A 22,493-nucleotide genomic window follows, 5' to 3' on the forward strand; every position below is an offset into this window, starting at 1 on the left:
CTTATTTTACTTAGCTCTCAAGGTTCAACCATGTTGTAGCATGTGTCATTCAATTATTGTAAGGCTGAATAATATTCTACTGTATGTACAAAGCATATTTGGTTTATCCATTCATCTGTTGATGGGCATTTGGGTTGTTTCTGTCTTTTGGCTATTAGGCATTACACTGCTATAAGCAGGAGTGAACAAGTATCTGTTTGAGTCCTTGCTTTCAGTTCCTTTGGGTACACACACAGAAGCAGAACAGCTGGATTATATGGTAATTCTATCTTTAAATTTTTGAGGAACCATCAAACTCTTTTCCACAGTGGCTGCATCATTTTAACATTCCCAACTGGAAAGGTGAGTGTTCAACTTCTCCACGTCCTTACCAAGACATGTCTTCCATTTTGTTTGACTTGGTTTATAGGATATGTCCTAGTCCCTGGGTCAGAAAGATCCTCTGGAGGAGGGCATGGCAACCCACTCCAGTATTCAATCCCATGGAAAGAGGAGACCGGCAGGCTATAGTCCATAGGGTCACAAAGAGTCAGACACAACTGAAGCGACTGAGCACACACTCAGATGTCCTAGTGGGTATGGAGCAGTAGCCCATTGTGGCTTTGATTTGCATTTCCCTAAGAGCTAAAATGACCAACTTAGACAGCATATTAAAAAGCAGAGACATTACTTTGCCAACAAAGGTCCATCTAGTCAAGGCTATGGTTTTTCCAGTAGTCATGTATAGATGTGACAGTAGGACTATAAAGAAAGCTGAGCGCTGAAGAACTGATGCTTTTGAAATGTGGTGTTGGAGAAGACTCTTGAGGGTCCCTTGGACTGCAAGGAGTTTCAACCAGTCCATCCTAAAGGAAATCAGTCCTGAATATTCTTTGGAAGGACTGATGCTGAAGCTGAAACTCCAATACTTTGGCCACCTGATGCAAAGAACTGACTAATTTGAAAAGACCCTGATGCTGGGAAAGATTGAGGGCAGGAGGAGAAGGGGACGACAGAGGATGAGATGGTTGGATGGCATCACCGACTCGATGGACATGAGTTTGAATAAGCTCCAGGTGTTAGTGATGGACAGGGAGGCCTGGGGTGCTGCAGTCCATGGGATCGCAAAGCGTTGTACATGACTGAGTGACTGGACTGAACTGAGGAAGGATTTCTTCGTAATTAGCAAATGTTTTTTAAATTAAAAAATTAAACTCTTTGAGCCACTGCAGTGAGCACATTCTCAGTGAAGTCTTGTTTTTCTTCACAAGGAGGAAGAGTCACGCATTGTAACAAAAAGATGGCCTGAGGAGATAGGAGACTAGCTTTCAGCCTGGATCCTGGCCAGGAGCTGTGTGACCTGGGAGCAGTCTCCTTCCTTATCTGCGGCCCTCTTCCCTCCTCTATGCCATGCAGGTGTTGCACCGCGCAGGCTCCCCGTCTGGCCTGGCTGTCTCCTCCCTTCCTCGTCATCCATGCTTGGACAGCTTCCTGGGACACAGGCTCATCAAAGGCCAGGCCCTTCAGTGATAAGCCACGCTTCCCCTGGGTTGTGAATGAGAACCAGGATGCCAGAAAAGGGGAGACTTACGAGGGTGATGACTTCCCGGGCAATCGCATGTCCTCCAGGAGCCCAGAGCAGGAAGTGCAGGAGGAGGCGTCTGACCAGCTGCTGACAAGCAGGTGGTCTGGGGTCTCCACCTCGGTTCTCTCCAGCTGCTGCCTGCAAATCCCTGGCCGAGAGGATTGGACTCCTGAACAGCTTCGTGAGGCGGCCAAGCACTGTCTTCACCTCCACCTGGGAATATAATTTCAAAGGAAGAGATCAGGGGAGGGTCGGGATACGTGTGGGGCGAGGATGATTCAGTTCTCTGAAGCAGCCCCAGAAACAGGAGAGGACTGGCGCCCGAGGGAGGGCAGAGAGGGTGGACCATGTCTGAGTTTACACACTGCTCCACACAAACCCAAATGGGCGTAATGGAAATTTCTTGACTTTCCTCTTGCTCACTAAGCAGCCAGGGCACCATGCCAGGAATTGACCTTTTTTGTTGTTGTTGTACAAAAGGAAATGGAGAAAAGTCCTAGGCAGAATGTGGTCAGATTTTTATATTGTGGGAAAAAGAACAAAAGGCTCCTTGAAGACTTGCTCACTATCACAGCCACGGATCAATTAAAGCCCCGTGGCTTGGACCTCCACTGAGTCAATGTGCTGATGAGGATGAGGTTTGCCTTTTGCCATCTTTGGTGGGGAGGAAGTGCCGGCTCAAACACACACACACACACACACACACACACACATACACCACATTTGTTTTGTTTTAGATACTGGGACACTGTTCATACATATTTAAAGCTCAAGCAGAGGTCACAAGTCTGTGGAATCCATATAATAATAGTGATTGTTACAGGTCTGTGGGTTGTTTCTGCATAAAAAATATTTATTTCATGCTGAGACTTCTGTTTGCTATAAGAATGGTACATCAAGTTGTGACTTGGAAAACAAAGCAAAAACTGAAAGTCATAGATCCCAACTGCCACATGGAACTCAGGAACAGCTATGTTCCCTCATTTTCAAAAGAACACTTAGGCCTACTCTAAAAATTCCCATGACCAATTTTATGGATTTTGTGTGAGTTCTTTTTTTCTCTGAAAGTTAAGGCTTCATTCAATGAAGTCTGTCATAAATTCCAACATACTAGCAGTGTTGTGTGAGCAACTCTGACCACAATGCAAGACCCTGAGAAACCGCTCTGGGCCCTTCCATGGTGGAGGGCTACGTCCTAACAGGAGAGGGCCACTCCCTTACTACCTCTTGTCTGGGCCCACCCTGATGGCATCTACAGGAGCCCATGGCCGTCCTGCATCTAGGTTGGTCTGCAAAAATGTCAGGTCTTAGGAAGCGATGCCTCCATAATCATGTTCTTCTTGTTCATCTTCTCCCCTCACCCAGTATTCCCCGAGGCTTGTCTTTTTTCTTTCTCTTTTACTCCAGGCCACCTTTCCCTTCAAATACCTTCCTCACATGCCAAAAACATTAATGCTTTCTAATCTTTTAAGGAGAAAAATATAAGCTTTCGTTTCTAAGTATTAATTTTTATCCTGCAGTATGAAAATTTACATATGCTTACTATAAAACATTTGAACAAAAAAGTAAAAATAAATAAAAATGACGGTAACCACTATTCAAAGAGACTTATTAAAAGTGAGGTTTATATCTTTGTCATCTCTTTTCTATGCATTGTGAACACAGCACTCACTATATATAAGGAATTGTATTCTAAGGTTTTCACAGTGCACTGTAAACAATTTACCGTTATCTATATAGCACATGTTCTTTGATAACACGATCTTTCATGGCAGAATGCTATTCTGTGGTTGTGAAGTGAAAGTCGCTCAGTCATGTCTGACTCTTTGCAACCCCATGAACTATACAGTCCATGGAATTCTCTAGGCCAGAATGCTGGAGTGGGTTACCTTTTCCCTTCTCTAGGGGAATCTCTCCAACCCAGGGATTGAACCCAGGTCTCCCGCATTGCAGGTAGATTTCTTTACCAGCTGAGCCACAAGGAAAGCCCAAGAATACTGGAGTGGGTAGCCTATCCTTTCTCCAGTGGATCTTCCTGACCCAGGAATCGAACCAGGGTCTCCTGCATTGCAGGCAGACTCTTTACCAACAGAGCTATAAGGGAAGCCCATTCTGCGGCTGTAATACACCACAATTTATTTAGCCAATATCCTTACTACTGAAAGTGAAGGCCATTTCCAGTTATTGCAGTTACAAACAACACTGCAATGATCTTGTATATAAATCTTTACACAGCTCTCTAATTACTTCCTTAGGAGAATTCCTAGAAGGAGAACGACAGGGTTGAAGTGTATGAACCCTCACTTAATTCTTAAAAGTATACAAATATAGGAAGTTTTTGTTTTTTATCATGATTCAGTTCAAAGTTAACAAAAGGAAGTGAACACTGGCTGGCAGAGAACACAGTCTGCAGAGACAGGAGTGGGTATTCGCACAGGCCGTATGCATCCCAAGCAGGAATGGCTGCTCTTTACCACTCCCCACCTCGAGCCCCCATCACCACCTGCCCCAATCTTGAATCTCAAGGATGCCCAGCAGAGGTGACATTTCCAGCCACAGGACGTGATAGTGTTGTGATTTAATTATGCCTTTTAAGGCAAAAGCACAGGTATTCTCACGGAGAATTCCATGGACAGCGGAGCCTGGTGGGCTACAGTTCATGGGGTCACAAAGACTCAGACACGACTAAGTGACTAACACTTTCTGTTTCACTTTAAGGCAAAAGCACAAGTAATGTCAAGCTCAGTCAAATCGTACAATAATCATGTTTTTAAAGGTAGTTCACAGTCTCTTAAGTCACCCAACAGACCCATCAAAGGGATTAAGCTCACAAAACCCAGGGGAGTGAGAACTATGTACTAATACTACTAGTTAAACTAGGAGAGCTGGGCCTCGCTGCTCCCCAGGATACCACCCACACCAGGGCCTCAGTCCCAGGCAGACAGCCGCCTCGGACAGAACAGCTAGGAAGGAAACTGACGTCCTGGTGCTAAGCTCCTCTGAGTGATCTAATCTGTTTTTATCCAGGCTGCCAAGGCACCCCCTGAGTGAGAACTGTGTGTAAGTTTTATTAAAAAACAAACCAAAAAAGGACTAACTTAGCTGGTAGAAAGATATGCCAATGCAGAGCTCTCTAGAAAATAAATCTTATGGGACTATTCACTTCTCTATACTTCAAAAGTAATCTGTCAGTTTCTATGATCCATATGGAATTTAACATAAAACCTACCAGTTTAGCTAATACAGAATCAAATATGAAATGTATATAAAAAGGCTTCAGAAATCATTAGTGTTCATATGTGCTGTGTGCTCAGTCATGTCTGACTCTTTGCAACCCCATGGACTGTAGCCCAGCCAGGCTCCTCTGTCCATGGGATTCTCCAGGCAAGAATACTAGAGTGGGTTGCCATTTCCTCCTCCACGGGATCATCCCAACCCAGGGATCAAATCCACGTCTCCTTTTGTCTCCTGCACTGCAGACAGATTCTTTACCCACTAAGCCATTGGGGAAGCCCGAAAACAAACTAGGATTCTCTTTAATGTGATATTTTTAAAGAGAAAAAAATAGTAAGCTCTCTTTTTAATCTGATAGCAATCTTGAAATACATGTTAATTTCTATTAAAAAAATGTTCTATTTGGGATTCAGAATGATCACCAAATTGCAACTTTTTGAAATCACAAACTCTTCTTGCCCCTGCCATGTAACATGCTTTTAAACAAGTAAAATATACAGCCATACAGAACTAGTCTCTGTTTTTTTCAAACAACATAAAACATCAAGCAAATAGGAGCACTGCTCTCTACATAAAGAAACCCACTCCTTTTAATTATTAAAATCAGGAAAAAGCGGTGGCAGTTGAACTTTTAAAAACCAGCAAATAAATGTTTGTAAGGAAGGCGCAAATGCCTTTAATCAATACATGGCTCCTGTAATTATCATATTCCACACAAAATAACAACTGTCTTTGCCATGGACACTTAGCCACTCCTGCACTTTGCTGCTCTGTTATTTAGGAAACGACCAAGTCCTTTTTTCAGAAGCTAAGTGGTTAATATCATGTGATTACTTTAGTAAGAGTTCTAAACAAAGCCGGTACTGTGAGGATCTACTGACTGATCCAAGAAAGGAGTTAAGTCAAGAGGGAAGCAGACGGGGCCAGGCCGCAGAGAAGAAAGAGGATGGTGCTCCTCAGAAGAGGGTCAGACCCTGTATGACAGCCCCTGGAGGGTGCAGCCCCCAGGCCGGCACGCCTGTGAATCAGGACAGAGCAGCAGTGAGAATGGCCCAGGGACAGAAGGGCTGCACTTGTTTCCTCGGTGCCTCCTGAGAGACCTGGCCTCCCGGTCCACTCCTGAAGGCAAGAAAATATCTCGACTGCACGCTCAGGTCCCACTCACTCTTCCAGACCCATGTCTTCCTGTACCTGCTAAGGTGCCTGGAGGTCAGTGAAAGCCAAACCCACCACCGCAGGGTCCCTTTCTGCCCCTGAGAGACCGTCCCCGAGGCCGCATGCCTTGGGCTGTGCCACCTACCATGGTCTGTGCTCTCTGCTGATGCCCGGCGCCTGGGCTGCAGCTGAAAGCCAAGAGCCACAGCAGGTCCTCTGGGGGTTCAGCCTCAGCTTCTGACATCAGTAACTGCTCAGCCGTGATATCAGCCCATCCTCCAAAGTGAACAAACAAAAACCAGCTCTCAAAGGGGCCTCCGTAGGACCTGGAACAGAAACAAAACACATGGCAGTTAGGCAACTTGATTTCTTTTCCCTTTAGGTTCTTAAAGTGACTGCAATGTCTGTGAATGGTTGGCTTCAATTGTTCTTATCCACTGAAGTAGAGCTTGTAAGGAATACAATCAAGCTCAGAGAAAGAGCTCAAAACGCCACCCTGAACCCATCACAGGATGTTCAAAGGCAGGTTTCCCCAAACTATCCGTACCCTGAGGACCTCAGACTTTTAAATCTTGACACTCAGGGCCCCTGAGTAAGCACAGACATTGGAGAAAGGAAGGTTTTGGCCCATGACCAGCAAGAGATGAGAATCTGCGGGTGCACCACTCTGCCTTCTGCCTGGCCTGCACAGCTGGGCTGCTGTGGAGATGGGGCCCCCCAGCCACAGGGCAGCCACCCAGGTGGTCCAGAGCAGAAATGAGGGGACCCCCTGGGGTCCAGACAGAGCCCAGAGAAGGGATGCAGGTGGAAACATGTGCTATTCTTTTTCTCACAAAACAAAAGGTTCTGGTCAATTTTGGCAATTATGAGTTTTTCAGTTCAGTTTACTTCAGTTCAATCACTCATTTGTGTCTGACTCTTTGTGACTCCATGGGCTGCAGCATGCCAGGCCTCCCTGTCCTTCACCAACTCCCGAAGCTTACTCAAACTCATGTCCACTGAGTCAGCGATGCCATCTAATCATTTCATCCACTGTCGTCCCCTTCTCCTTCTGCCTTCAATCTTTCTGAGCATCAGGGTCTTTTCCAGTGAGTCATTTCTTCGCATCAGGTGGCCAAAGTATTGGAGTTTCAGCTTTAGCATAAGTCCTTTCAATGAATATCCAGGACTGATTTCCTTTATGATTGACTGGTTGGATCTTCTTGCTGTCCAAGGGGCTCTCAAGAGTCTTCTCCAACACCACAGTTCAAAAGCATCAATTCTTCGGCACTCAGCTTTCTTTAGAGTTCAACTCTCACATCCATAAAATGACCATGGCTTTGACTAGATGGACCTTTGTTGGCAAAGTAACGTCTCTGCTTTTTAACATGCTGTCTAGGTTGGTCATAGCTTTTCTTCCAAGGAGCAAGTGTCTTTTAATTTCATGGCTGCAGTCACCATCTGCAGTGATTTTGGAGCTCAAGAAAATAAAGTCTCTCACTGTTTCCATTGTTTTCCCATCTATTTGCCATGAAGAGATGGAACTGGATGCCATGATCCTAGTTTTCTAAATATTGAGTTTTAAGCCAACTTTTTCAGTCTCCTCTTTCATCAAGAGGATATTTAGTTCTTTGCTTTCTGCCATAAGGGTGGTGTCATCTGCATATCTGAGGTTATTGATATTTCTCCCAGAAATCTTGATTCCAGCTTGTGCTTCATCCAGCCTGGCATTTCTCACGATGTACTCTACATGTAAGTTAAATAAGCAGGGTGACAATATATAGCCTTGACATACTCCTTTCCCAATTTGGAAACAGTCTGTTGTTCCATGTCTAGTTCTAACTGTTGCTTCTTGACTTGCATACAGACTTCTCAGGAGGCAGGTCAGGTGGTCTTGTATTCCCATCTCTTAAAGAATTTTCCACAGTTTGTTGTGATCCACACAGTCAAAGGCTTTGGTGTAGTCTATAAAGCAGAAGTAGGTGTTTTTCTGGAACTCTCTTGCTTTTTTGATGATCCAATGGATGTTGGCAATTTGATCTCTGGTTCCTCTGCCTTTTCTAAATCCAGCTTGAACATCTGGAAGTTCACTGTTCACATATTGCTGAAGCCTGGCTTGGAGAATTTTGAGCATTACTTTGCTAGCGTGTGATGAGATGAGTCCAGTAGTGTGGTAGTTTGAACATTCTTTGGCATTGTCTTTCTTTGGGATTGCAATGAAAACTGACCTTTTCCAGTCCTGTGACCACTGCTGAGTTTTCCAAATTTGCTGGCATACTGAGTGCAGCACTTTCACAGCATCATCTTTTAGGATTTGAAATAGCTCAACTGGAATTCCATCACCTCCACTAGCTTTGTTCGTAGTGATGCTTCCTAAGGCACACTTGACTTTGCATTCCAGGATGTCTGGCTCTAGGTGAGTGATCACATCATCATGGTTATCTGGGTCATGAAGATCTTTTTTGTATAGTTCTCCTGTGTTTTCTTGCCACCTCTTCTTAATATCTTCTGCTTCTGTTAGGTTCATACCACTTCTGTCCTTTATTTGTGCCTATCTTTGCATGAAATGTTCCCTTAGTATCTCTAATTTTCTTGAAGAGATCTCTAGTTTTTCCCATTCTATTGTCTTCCTCTATTTCTTTGCACTGATTACTGAAGAAGGCTTTCTTATCGCTCCTTGCTATTCTTTGGAACTCTGCATTCAAATGGGTATATCTTTCCTTTTCTTCTTTGCCTTTAGCTTCTCTTCTTTTCTCAGCTATTTGTAAGGCCTCCTCAGACAATCATTTTGCCTTTTTGCATTTCTTTTTCTTGAGGATGGTCTTGATCACTGCCTCCTATACAATGTCAGGAACCTCCATCCATAGTTCTTCAGGAACTGTGTCTATCAGATCTAATCCCTTGAATCTATTTGTCACTTCCACTGTATAATCGCAAGGGATTTGATTTAGGTCATACCTGAATGGTCTAGTGGTTTTCCCTACTTTCTTCAATGTAAGTCTGAATTTGGCAATAAGGAGCTCATGATCTGAACCACAGTCAGCTCCTGGTCTTGTTTTTGCTGACTGTATAGAGCTTCTCCATCTTTGGCTGCAAAGAATATAATCAATCTGATTTCAGTGTTGACTATCTGGTGATGTCCATGTGTAGAGTCTTCTCTTGTGTTGTTGGAAGAGGGTGTTTGCTATCACCAGTGTGTTCTCTTGGCAAAACTCTGTTAGCCTTTCACCTGCTTCGTTTGTACTCCAAGGCCAAATTTGCCTGTTATTCCAGGTATCTCTTGACTTCCTACTTTTGCATTCCAATCCCCTATAATGAAAAGGACATTTTTTTGGGGTGTTAGCTCTAGAAGGTCTTGTAGGTCTTCATAGAACTGTTCAATGAACTGTATATCAAATTCTTTCCTCTCATCATGTATTATTCATCAGTGCTGAAAAGTTAAAGCTTTTGTGAAGGTGTCCTTTTGTCACACAGGGAACAGGGAGTTGGAATAAAGGATAGACTCTGCTTAAGGTAAAGACCCACTAATTTTGCTCAGAGACGGTCCTAGCAGCCTAACATCTCCCGTGGGAGAAATGGAGCAGGGCTAGCCTGAGATCATGTGGGGCAGAATCTTTCTTCTGAACCGGGGAAGCTCCTAGAACAGGAGAGCCCTGGGCCCCTTTTGCAGTGCTCCATCATTGTTGGATCTGGATTCATAGTCCTCTGCTTGGCTCATGGAATCCTGGAGCCAGCACTGTCCCCACCTCCTCTAGCCACTGCTTTCCTCCTGTCCCCCGAGAACAAGTGAGTAAATTGTGAAATCTAGTTTGCCAAACAGTGACAGAAAAGGAACAAGAGGAGCATTTGTCTTACTTCCTTGTCCCCACAAGAGGGAGAGCTGATGCTCCAGGGGCCACCTCAGTGGTGGGCTGGGTTATGGTCCAAAAGCAAGGAACAGGCTCCATGGAGTCTCCTTCCTGCAGGCCTCACAGATGAGTAAGCTGAGCAGGGTCTCCCCCATGCCCCCTGCTCCCATGTGGGCATCCCGCCCGGATCATGGTTCAAGGTCTGGGAATTCTCCCTCCTTTCCTCCAGCAGTTGAGTGTGCAAGGCAGTCCCATGGGGCTGCCTGAGAAGGTGCCTAAAGCTACTCACAGACCCTTCCCAGCAGCTGGCCTGAAGCCTAGTGGAGGCAGATCTGGTTTAGGCGGGACCCCCAAGAAGTTTGGGGCCTCAGTCCTGCTCTTCAACACAGATAACCAGACGGTGCATCGGGGGCTGCCAGGGCATGGCAGGTCGTTAATATGTCCAGTCCTCTGATGCCCACTTGGCTGTCTGTCTCTCCTGCTGGTTCTGTCTCTCCTACTGGTAAGAGTCTTGGGGTGGGGTGAGCAATTGGCACCCAAACCTGCATCAGTGATGATAAGCAGAAGAGCACTGGCCACAATTTGTGATGGCCAGTAATGAGATTATAGAGAATTTCAAGTAGGAAAAGCGGCAAAGGGAACAAATCAAGACAGTCTTAGTAGACTAGTGTGCGTGCATGCATGCTAAGTTGCTTCAGTCATGTCCGACTCTGTCGACCCTATGGACTGCAGCCCGCCAGGCTCTTCTGTCCATGGGATTCTCTAGGCAAAAATACTGGCGTGAGTTGCCATTTCCTTCTCCAAGGGATCTTCCTGACTCAGGGATCAAACCGGGTCTCTTACGTCTACCTGCATAGACTAGTATAGACAATGAATAAAATACTCTAAAAGCAAGGAAGTTAAGAGGAAGCCAGAGGGCACTATATTGCAAAGAACTTAGCAAAGTCTAAATGTGAGTGGTTCTAGGGAAATAATATGTGTGTTATTTCCCTAACATTATATTTACCTAATATAATATTAGAAATTATGTTAGAGTGGATTTTCTAATTTCAGACAAAAATTTATTACAAAGAGGAGGAAAATAAACATTTCATCCTACCATGCAGGAGAAGTTTAGGGCCTAGAGGATGGCATTCTTGTTCTGCAAGCCGGCGGGAGGGTGGTGGGTGGGGGGTGCAGCATGTGAGCAGTGCTTTTTTCCTAAGGTCTATTCTACGTATTGTTATGCTTGTACATTTCAAAATCTAACACCAGCCATTACTCACAACAGCTCCTAGGCCAGGTATTTACACATGCAGCCTATTGATTCTGAGCTGCTTGCAGTGTTTCCTGCACTTCTTACTCAGCAATGTGTTTGCCTGTTTGGGGATGGTAACAGACCAGTGCAGCCATACCTCATTTTACTGCGCTCCATAGAAAATGGCGTGGTGTTTTTTTTTTTTTTTTCACAGATTGAAGGTTGTGGCAACCTGGCACCAAGCAAGTCCACTGACTTCATTTTTCCAACAGCATTTGTCCACTTCCTGCTTCTGTGTACATTTTGGTGATTCTCATAATATTTCAAACTTTTCCATTATATTGGTCATGGTGATCTGTGATCTTTGATGTTGCTACTGTAATTGTTTTGGGGTGCCATGAACTGTGCCCATATAAGCTGATGAACTTAAATGATAAATCTGTGTGTTTTTTGGGCCTCCCTATTCCCTGAGACACAATAATATTGAAATTAATCCAACTAATGCTTTTTTTTTTCAATTGGAAAAGACCCTGATGCTGGGAAAGATTGAAGGCAAGAAGAGAAGGGGATGACAGAGAATGAGATGGTTGGGTGGCATCACTGACTCAATGGACAAGAGTTTGAGCAAGCTCCAGGAGATGGTGAAGGACAGGGAAGCCTGGTGTGCTGCAGTCCATGGGGTTGCAAAAAGTGAGACATGACTGAGCAACTGAACAACAACAATGCCCTACAATGGCCTCTAAGTGTTCAAGTGAAAGGAACAGCTGCACATCTCTTACTTCAAAAGGTTGAAATCATAAAGCTCATTGAGGAAAGCACATTTAAAGCTGAGATAGACTGAAAGCTATAGGCCTCTTGCACCAAACAGTTAGCCTAGTTGTGGATGCAAAGGAAAAGTTCTTCAAGGAAATTAAAAGTGCTACTCTCATGAACACATGAAGGATAAGAAAGCAAAACAGTCTTATTGCTGATATGAAGAAAGCTGTAGTGGTACAGATAGAAGATCAAAACCAGCTACAACATTTCCTTAAACCAAAGCCTAATCCAGAGTAAGGCCCTGACGCTTCAATTCTATGAGGACTGAGAGAGGTGAGGAAGCTGCAGAAGAAAAGTCTGAAGCTAGCATGGGGTGGTTCATGAGGTTCAAGGAAAGAAGCCATCTCCACAACATAAACGTGAAGGGTGAAGCAGCAGGTGCTGGTGTAGAAGCTGCAGCAAGTTATTAATGATGGTGGCTACACTAAGCAACAAATTTTCAATACAGATGAAATAGCTTTATATTAGAAGAAGATACTATCTAGGACTTTTATAGCTGGAGAGGAAAAATCAATGCCTGGCTTCAGAGCTTCAACGGACAGACTAACCCTCTTGCTAGGGACTAATGTAGTTGGTGACTTCAAGTTAAAGTCAATGCTTATTTACCATTCTGGATATCCTAGGGCCTTGAAGAATGATGCTAAATCTACTCTGCCTATGCTCTGTCAGTGGAACAATGAAGACTGGATGACAGCACGTCTATTTACAATGTTTTACTGAATATTTTTCCTGGAGGAGGAAACGGCAAGCCATTCCAGTATTCTTGCCTGGAGAATCCCATGGACAGAGGAACCTGGCAGGCTACAGTCCATGGGGTCACAACAAGTTGGACATGACTGAGTGACTGAACATACTGAATATTTTAAGCCCACTGTTGAGATCTACTGCTTAGGAAAAAAAAGATTCCTTTCAAAATAATACTGCTCATTGACATTGCACCTGGACACCCAAGAGCTCTGATGGAGATGTACAATGTTAACATGCCTGTTAACACAACACCCATTCTGCAGTCCATGAATCAAAGAGTCATTTTGACTTTCAACTCTTACTATTTAAGAAAAACATTTCATAGGGCTGTAGCTGCCATGGGCTTCCCTGGTGGCTCGGGGTAAAGAACCCTCCTGCCAATGCAGGAGATGCAGGTTCAATCCTTGGGCCGGGAAGATTCCCTGGAGGAATATTCTTGCCTGGGAAGTCCCATGGACAGAGGAGCCTAGTGGGCTACAGTCCATAGGGTCACAAAGAGTCAGATATGACTTAGTGACTAAAAACAAAACAAACAAAACAAAACAAATAGCTGGTATAGACAGTGATTCCTCCATGGGATCTGGGCAAAGTAAACAGAAAACCTTCTGGGAAGGATTCACCACTGTGGATGCCATCAAGAACACTTGTGATTCATGGGAAGAGGTCAAAATATCAACATTAACAGGAGTTTGAAAGAAGTTGATTCCAACCCTCATGGATGCCTATGAGGGGTTTACGACCTTAGTAGAGGAAGTAACTGCAGATGTAGTGGAAATAACAAGAGAACTAGAACTAGAAGTAGAGACTGAAGACAGAATGGCTACAATCTCATGATAAAACTACAGATGAGGATGTGCTTCTTACAGATGAGCAAAGAAAGTGGTTCTTGAGGTGGAATCTATTCCTGGTGAAGTTGCTGTGAACACTGCTGAAATGATAACACAGAATTTAGAATATCACATACACTTAGATGATAAGGCAGTGACAGAGTTTGAAAGGAATGACTGTAATTTTGAAAGCAGTTCTGCTGTGGGTAAAATGCTATCAAAAGGCACTGCATGCTACAGAGAAATCATTTGTGAAGGGAAGAGTCAGTTGATATGGCAAACTTCATGTTGTCTTAAGAAACTTCCACAGCCACTCCAACCTTTAGCATCTACCACCCTGATCACTCAGCAGCGTCATCATCGAGGCAAATCCTCCACCAGCAAAACAATTATGAGTCACTGGCATTTTTTAGCAATAAAGTATTTTTAAATTAAGGTATGTACATGTTTTTTTAAGATATAATGCCACTGAACAGTAAATAGACTATAGGACAGTGTAAACCTAACTTTCATATGCACGGGGAAACCAAAAAGGTCATGTGATTCACTTTATTGCTGTGGTCTGGAGCCGAGCCTGCAATATCTCTGAGGTATGCTTGCAATGCCTTCCCCCGTCAGGCTTGCTCACAGGAAAGATAAGGATACCAGAGAAACCACGTGTGAAAGAGATCTAGGAGTCATCAGTCTTTGCTTACCCGTGGTCTTCAACTATTTCTTTGAGCATTTCAGAGATATGTTTCAGAGACTGGTGCCACAGTCCCTGCGGAATATCTGCGGGTGGAGAGAGTCATCAGAAAGGAGCTGAGGAAAAGTCAAACCTATTAGGAATCAACTGCAGTGGAGACCAGAAGGGGCCCGTTTAGGGGAAAGGCCTAGTTTTCCTGGTCCATGGAATCCATACCACCACCCTCAAGCTGATCCCTGCCAGAATCTATCTCTCAGGTCTGGGAAGAAAGACCTGTTAGTGTCACACAGAGCTAAACTTTAAAGGCTCTTTAATTCGAGTACATGAGACTGCACAGCCAGCCCACTGTAGGATTTAGGGAGGCTATGTTGAAGATGCCCAGCTTTTTTTCTTTTCTACTCACCCACCCCCTCATCTATCACTAATAATTTGTGGTTTCAAAATATATTTTTTTTAAAAAATTGTCAATAAGGAATTAAGAATGTGCTTTTCAACTATGATTGTGATGAATTTAGAATAAGACTTCAGGTTTACAATTTTTTTAAAAGGCCAGAAAAAAATATATGGATGTTATACAGACAAAGACAAATGTCTTTTCTTAAGTTAGTTTTTCTGGTTTCACATTTTTCCCATGGTCTTAAACACTTCTGAGCATGTATGTATCTGTAGTTTTAAACAACAGCTGAAAAAGGTTACCACATTTCCATGTAGTGATAGACTCTGTAATTAAATACACCAGAAAGATAATGTAAGTGATACAGGAACCACTACTACCCCACAAATGCTACAGATTAAAGAATTATAAATTATCTCTCTCCCTCTTCTGAGTTCTCGTAACTCTTGATTTGCAGCCTTTCAAGGCATTTTCATTTTCTCCTTTTATTAGTTTTTTAGATAGTTATTTTATGTCTCTTTTACTTGTAGCTCCTGGATATTCAGGGTTCATAAGTGACTCATCTTTTATACCTCATAGGACTTTACAGTGGGCATAAAATCAATTTTTGATGAATAGAAGACTCTACTCTTAAGAAACCCTTCAGTCTGTAGATATAACATTATTTTTTTCAAAAGTAATATGCAGAAAATTGTTCTAGGAACCAGTGCAAATAATCTTTAGTTTATAGATGTCCAAACTTAAAAAATAACAACCCTGATATTTTTTGTGGAGTTCATTTAGCTGCTTACCACATAGGCTGACCTTGGACTTTGCTAATCTGACTTAGGCTGTGAGACGTGCCCCTGGAAAGTGAATCACTGATGCTCCTGTCTTATTAAAGTTTTCCCATTGTGTTCTCACAGGTTAAGTTCCACAAAACTTTTGACCAGAGATCCCACCAGGCCTGTCTCCACCTCCACCCCTAGCATCTGAGAGGACAGTGTCAAGTGGGTCACTTTGGGTGAGAACTTAATCTTTTAGAAAAAGGAAGAGTATTTTTGATTTTGTAAAATGCTCTGAGACCTCATATCATACTTTCCTCAAGTGAATCTACTTACTCAAGTCTCAGGAAAAAAAAGGTAGGGGAAAATGGTACAGAAAGGACGTATTATGGGTTCTTCCTATCCTTCCATGGTCAGACGAAATGCCTTTTTCTACAGCATCGAGTCTGTCTTGCTTCACTGTCACATCTCCTCGGATTTCAGGCACTAGTGGGGAAGGATGTCTGCATTCTCTGTCTCTGAAATGTTTCATAATCAGGAGCTCACAGGCATGCTAACAGACCAACATCAGTTGAATGAGTACAGAATCATCACTTCCCCAAATGAATATGGCCTCTGGAAGGCTGGCAAATGAAATCACAGAAGGCTGTGGTCTAACACACTTACTGAATGCTTTCAAAAGACTTCCTTTGGCTAGGTTAGGAGAAATTTCCCCTAAATTTCCTTAGCTTCACTCATCATTTTATCTTTTCATTTGCAGCAGGGGGCACAGAGAAGAAAGAATGAAATACAGATAAATGTAACTGTTTTATTCCAAATCAGCCAAGTCTTAGCCTGTTCCTGGCATCCAGGTGGACCTTCCTGGCACTAGCGGAGGCCTTGTGTTAACCAGAACAGACTGTCAAAACCCAACTAGAGGCCATTGTTTTCCTTTCTTTTAGTAAATGATCGTAACTGGGAAGTCAAGCAAATTCTCATATCAAAATCCACAGAATGTGTGACGCTGAGAGTTTAAAGGAACATTATCCATCTCCCTGGTTTTACAGATAAGGAACTGGGAGGAAAGGGTTATGATTTTGTCACTGTACTTTCCCTGAAATTATTTTAATATGGGCAGAATCAACCTTCACATACCTTTCGGGTGTTGGAGGAGCACCATGACAAGAGATGGAGAAGCATAAGGAAAGTAGGTCTTGAGTGCAAATTTCAACTATAATAGAATAAAAAATTTAAAGCCATTTGAACATTAGCATTGGAAAAGGTATTAAGGAAATATAAAAATATAAAAAGAAATTCTAGTACTTTATGTGGTCATAATGTCTTACACACTGATCAAAAATAAAAGATGCTTCTGATAATCTTATAAATATGTTCCAAAAAATTAAACCTTTTTAAAGATGCCTTCCAGGACTTAAGAAAAATAAAGTTATGCTCTTGATGTCTTTATATCAGTTCTTGACCTCACACGAGGTCAAGAATTATATACATAAATCTATTTATGTGAGAGTTTCCAAGGCAGTTGGGAGATGGATTTAATCAAAAAACAACAGTGGCGCTCACACATACTCTGAGGGCCAAAGTACTGTACCCTCTACGCCCTCGGAAGGCATAGCAGCTTTGAAGTACTTTTGCAAAAAGTTGAGGTAAAATCTGTCTACAGTGAATTGTAAGGGCTTTAAGTGTACAATTTGATGACTTTTGGTAAATCTGTAAATCCAACGTGACCATCATTCCAATCAAGACACAGAACATTTCGATCACCTCAGAAAGTTCCCTTGTAGATGTTACAGTCAATCCCTCCACCCTACCCCGGCATCTGATATTTTTATTTTGATGAGAGAGATTAGTTTTGTATATTCTTGAATTTCACACAAATGGAATCATGAGAGTGTGTGTTTTTTTCTGTCTGGCTTCCTTGGCTCAACATGTTCTTTTGAGACTCATCCTTGTTACTGTGGATTAAATACTTCATTTTTTAAAAAAATTGTTCTAAAGTAGTCATTGTATGAATATACCATAATCTGTCTATTTATTCTCCCACTGATGGGCATTTGGATTGTTTCCAGTTTGGGTTTTATTATGAATAAAGATGCAATTAACATTCATATTTCTGTCTTTTTTGTGGACATGTGCTGTTATTTCTCTTGGGTAAATACCATAGGAATGGAATTACAAGGTCATAGAGTAGATGCTTGTTTAACTTTGTAAGAAACTGCCATGTAATTTTTCATAGTGGTTATACCACTCCACACTTTGGTCAGCAATTTACAAGAATTCCAGTTGCTTCACATACTTGTCGGGCTTCCCTTGTGGCTCAGTTGGTAAAGAATCTGCCTGCAATGCAGGAGACCTGGGTTCAATTCCTGGGTCGGGAAAATCCCCTGGAGAAGGAAACGGCAACCCACTCCAGTATTCTTGCCTGGGGAATGCTATGGACAGAGGAACCTGGCAGGCTATAGTCCATGGGGTGGCAAGAGTCGGACAAGATTGAGCGACTTCACTTTATAAGTATTTTCTGAAGTGTGTATTTTGTCCATTTTTAAAACTGAGTTGTTTCTTATGTTCTTGCGTTGTAAAAGATCTTTATATATTCTGGACACAAATCCCCTATTAGATATATGTATTGAAAATATTTTTTACCTGCTGGGTGGATTGCTTTTTCATTTTCTTAAGGATATCTACAAAGACCAGACATTTTAAATTCTGATGAAGTCTAATTTATCCATTTTTCTCATACTGCTTAGTGCTTTTCTGCATTCCTTCTAAGAAATATTAGATTATCCTAATGTCAAAAAAGATACTCTTCTTATTTTCTTCTAGGAGCCTTATGGCTTCAGCATTTATTTTGAAGTCTATGACCCATCTCAAATGAATTTTTATGTTTGTGAGGTATCCAGTTGTTTCAGTGCCATTTGTTGAAAACTTTCCACATTGAACTTCCTTGGCATCTCTGTCAAAAACCAGTTGATTACATGAAAATATCTAGACACTATTCTGTTCCACTGATCTATCCTTTTACCAGTACCTCACTGTCTTGAATTTGATTACTGTAGCTTAAAGTCTTGAAATCAATCAGTGTGAATCCTCTGATTTTGAGGGGAGGGTCTTTTGTTTTTTCAAAATCACCCTGACTACTATAGGTTCTTTGCATTAGAATCAGCCTATCAATTTCTGTTTTAAAAACTATATTGGGATTTTAACTAGGACCACACTGAACCAGGCATCTCAACAATTCATGATTATGGTTTCTCTTCATATGTTTAAGTTTTCTTATTTTGTGGTTTTCCACGTAGAGATCTTATACTTCTTTTGCTAAATTTTCTCCCAAGTATTTTATGTATTACTGTGGAGTTGCCTGTTTCTCTTTTTACTTCTCTCAGTTTTTACTTTGTGTATCTCAGACCTCTGTTATTAGGCATATATCCATTTGTAATTGGTGTTTCTCCTGATGAACTATATAATCTGTCCCTCTTTTTTGTCTGCCCATACTCCTTACCTTAAAACCTAGTCTGTCTGCTGCTTGTAGAGCCAGAGCAGCTTCCTTGTGCTTATTATTTACATAACATGTCTCTTTCCTTCCTTTTAATCTGTGTCTTTATAATTAGAATGGATTTCTTGAAAACAACGTATAGTGGGTCTTAGTTTTTCATTCAGTCCGACATATTTCCTTTTTACCTAGTATATTTAGTTGATTTTCACTTAGATTTGTAATTAATGTACTTGTAGGTATATTTGAATTGATCTTCTAAAATTTTTTATCTATTTATTTACTTATTTATCACTTGCCCTGTGTCTCTGTTGATGTGTATGGGCTTTCTCTAGCTGCAGTGAGTGGGGGCTACTCTTCGTTGGGGTGCCCAGGCCTCTCATTACGGTGGTTTCCCTTGTTGTGGATCATGGGCTCTAGAGCACGCAGGCTCGGAAGTTGTGGTGTGTGGGCTTAGCTGCTCTGTAGCATGTGAGATCTTTCTAAACCAAGGGTTGAACCTATGTCCCCTGCATTGGCAAGCGAATTCTTAACCACTGGACTACCAGGAAAGTCCCTAGGTTTATCTTTGGATATTAGTTTGTTTTGCCTCATCTGTTTTTTGTTCTGGCAGCCCACAGCTCTGTCTTTTGACACCTCAAGCCAATCAGATTATGCCTTGGGTTCTGGCCACCCCCTAGCCTCATTTAATCTCCTGCCCACCCTTCACATGAGAGCCTTCTGGGAAAAGTTAGAAGATTACCCAATGTGGTTTACTTTTTCAAGAGTTGAAACCCCTCCAGTTTTTATCTGCTTTTTGGGTTGCTTTCCAGTACCTTCAAATAGTTTTTTAAAAATATTTTCTCCAGAGTTTATAATTTTTATCTGCAGGAGATTTAGTCCAATACGTTATTAAACTCTGTCACTACTAGAACCAGAACCTGAACTGATTTGCTGCTTGTCCTGGAGCCATTAGGCAAGTTCAGGAAAGAGGCCTGTCATGGCAGTGTTAAGTTTTTGGCTACTAGTCTGACTGGGCACACTGATGGGGCTGCAACTATGCTCTCCAAATAAAACAAGGATGAGAGGAAAGGATAAAAAAAAGAATGAGAAGCACTGAAGATAAACATTTTTGACAATGGGAAAGAATGCGGATTGATGGGATTTCTCACAACTGCTGGGGGGAATGTAAATTGGCACAACCATGTATGAAAACACTTTGGCAGTATCTGCCAAAGCTGCCTTTGCACACCTAATAACCAGCACTAGCACTCTTAAGCAAACCTTGAATGTTCAGAGAAACTCTATTTATGAAAGAAAACAAAATCTGGAAATAATCCTAAGGCTCACCACCAGGAAGACAGCCACACTGTATACACTCTCCCCACAGAGTACTACCTGCAATCCCCACCACCACCCACAGCACAGAGCAAGCCTGGTGACACACTGCTGGAAAGAACAAGGCTCAGAAGACTGCACACGCGGTACCACTTTCATCTGTCGTTTGCTTTGTAAAGCGCAAAAACAATCACAGATAAAGGAAACATGGGCTAACAATCGTGTATGCATGATCAGGCTTCCCTGGTGGCTCAGTGGTAAAGAATCTGCCTACCAACTCAGGAGGTGTGGTTTCAATCCTTGGGTAGGGAAGACAGACCTCCAGAAGGAAACGGATACCCACTCCAGTATTCTTTCCTGGAGAATCCCATGCACAGAGGAGCCTGGCGGGCTACAGTCCAGGCGGTCACGAAGAGTTGGACATGACTTGGCTACTAAGCAACAACAACATATACATGATCAAACTGTTTTCAGAAAAAATCAAGGACAGCAGTTACCTGAAGGGAGAAAGTCAGGATGATAGGATAGAGGAGCATGGGAATAACCTGAAGTTTCTACTAGGGGACCAGGTCTTGTTAGAGGTCAGGTTGGTAGATGGTCATTTATTAATAATGAATATGTGGATGAATGAATAAAACACAGAAAGAAAGAGGATTATACATGGATCACATAAGACAGAGGGTGTCATACATCAGGGACTATGATTAATTTAGGAAGGGGCACTCAGGAGGGCAGGGGATTGATGATGAGAATGGCACTGCCTAGAAAGGCAGGCCGTCAGGAACAGCCCCAGGAAGAGACATGACATGACATATGGGGATGAAGGCATCTGCAGCGTTAAGAGGTTATTGCTCCTGCATTCTGAGCCCAAGGGAAGGACAGTGAATTCCTGGCTTTTTTTTTGGGGGGGGGATCCCTGCTCCGCCTTCCACCAGGACCCATTCTGTGTCCCTTACGCCACCAGATACGTGCAGCCTGGGTAGGGTGTATGCTCAGTCACTCAGTCGTGTCCATCTCTTTGTGGCCCCATGTACTATAGCCCCCCAGGCCCCTCTGCCCATGGAATTTTCCAGGCAAGAATACGGGAATGGGGTGCCATTTTCTACTCCAAGGAATCTAACCTGCATCTCTTGCATCTCCCCAACTGCCAGGCAGATTCTTTACCACTAGCGGCACGTGGGCAGAGTACTATTCTAAATTAAAAGTGACTGTAAGTCTGAATCTAAAGTGTTAAGGGCAACCCTGCAACTCAAGGACAAAGCTGATAAGAAAGACAGACTCAAGCTAATGGTACAGAGCAACACTTCTTTCACCAATGCCCTCCACCCCAACCTCGGTCTGTTCCAGGAGTTCAAGGTGCAGGTTTTCTAGAGGTTGGTTCCTAATTGGAAAAACAAAGAATGTTCAGGGAGGATAAAAGATATTTCTAGTTTGCCTCAAAATAAGCATGAGGGCCAACCAGTGTCTTTCAGCAGAGCTCTCCTCCAGAATTCCAGGCTGGGCACCATTGATAACGCTGTTTGCTACAGTCTAGCTAACTTCCCTAGGGAAGGAGAAGATGGGAAAAAAACATCATAAATATTTATCACTGCCTTAAAAACAGAAACATCTGCTAAAACCTGAGAGGTTTCTTGGCATAGGGGTGTATGGGATTTTAGTAGAGCAGGCCTCACAGCACTGCTCTCCTAAGGCAAACTGCAGAAAGCATCCCAAGGGACCATGACCTCACAAGAAACTGCAGTGGATTCAGGCACTTCAACGGGCAAAATACCACACAGACATCAGGTCTGTGGCCATTAGAAGTGCAGGCCAATTAAAATGCCCAAAGGTGAAAACTCTGGTAGAAAAGGTTCCAGTTTCACAGGTCACCCTGATTGGTCAGCTGCCTCTGCCAACCACCCTCTCAATGCAAGTCTTCTTGCTTACTGACTGAGTCCAACTTGCACGTTTTGGTCATGGCCATTCCTAGCTCCTCCTCTATAATTATTCAAATTATAACTGAAGAGTGTCACACTCACTACCTCCTCTCTCTCCTGGAATCCAACTCACATTTAGGCCTCTGATATGAATGGAAACTAATAATTAAGAATGTTCAATATTGCTTTGTAGTAAGTGCCATTTCCTTCTTAGCACATGCCACAGAGACTCTAGAACATCTCTCTCTGGCCTGGGAGGGGCAGAGTACTACTCAACAAACAGCGTACAAAACAAGGCCCAGAAAGTTCACCCTCTGGGGTGGCACCTGATCATATGGTAGAGTTCTCTGCATAGCAATAGATAAATGCTTCTGGGTACCAGGACATGGGACAGATAGGAACCATCTTGATTTACTTTCAATTAAAATGATTTTTCCTGCAGGAAGAAATGGCAACCCACTCCAGTATTCTTGCCTGGGAAATCCCACGGACACAGGAACCTGGCAGGCTACAGCCCATGGGG

The 22,493-nt window shown here is 42.8% G+C and overlaps 1 protein-coding gene across 18 annotated transcripts in view; it reads right to left on the bottom strand.

Moving 5' to 3' along the window:
* The window catches only part of FANCC (FA complementation group C), a 303,173-nt gene that overhangs the window by 7,931 nt on the left and 272,749 nt on the right, over nucleotides 1-22,493 (bottom strand). For 15 of the 18 annotated variants that reach the window (XM_081522609.1, XM_081522735.1, XM_081522620.1 and 12 more), the window contains 4 exons: nucleotides 16,385-16,460; nucleotides 14,103-14,178; nucleotides 6,099-6,279; nucleotides 1,571-1,777 (listed from right to left, as the gene is read on the bottom strand). In XM_081522609.1, the coding sequence (XP_081378735.1) occupies nucleotides 1,571-1,777; nucleotides 6,099-6,279; nucleotides 14,103-14,178; nucleotides 16,385-16,460 (540 nt within the window). The remainder of the gene's footprint in view (nucleotides 1-1,570; nucleotides 1,778-6,098; nucleotides 6,280-14,102; nucleotides 14,179-16,384; nucleotides 16,461-22,493) is intronic. The other 3 variants (XM_081522765.1, XM_081522786.1, XM_081522775.1) reach the window with 1 other exon arrangement.

This window comes from Giraffa tippelskirchi, chromosome 1, assembly GCF_054371585.1.
Source record: "Giraffa tippelskirchi isolate mGirTip1 chromosome 1, T2T-mGirTip1v1.2.pri, whole genome shotgun sequence".
NCBI classification, from domain to species: domain Eukaryota; kingdom Metazoa; phylum Chordata; class Mammalia; order Artiodactyla; family Giraffidae; genus Giraffa; species Giraffa tippelskirchi.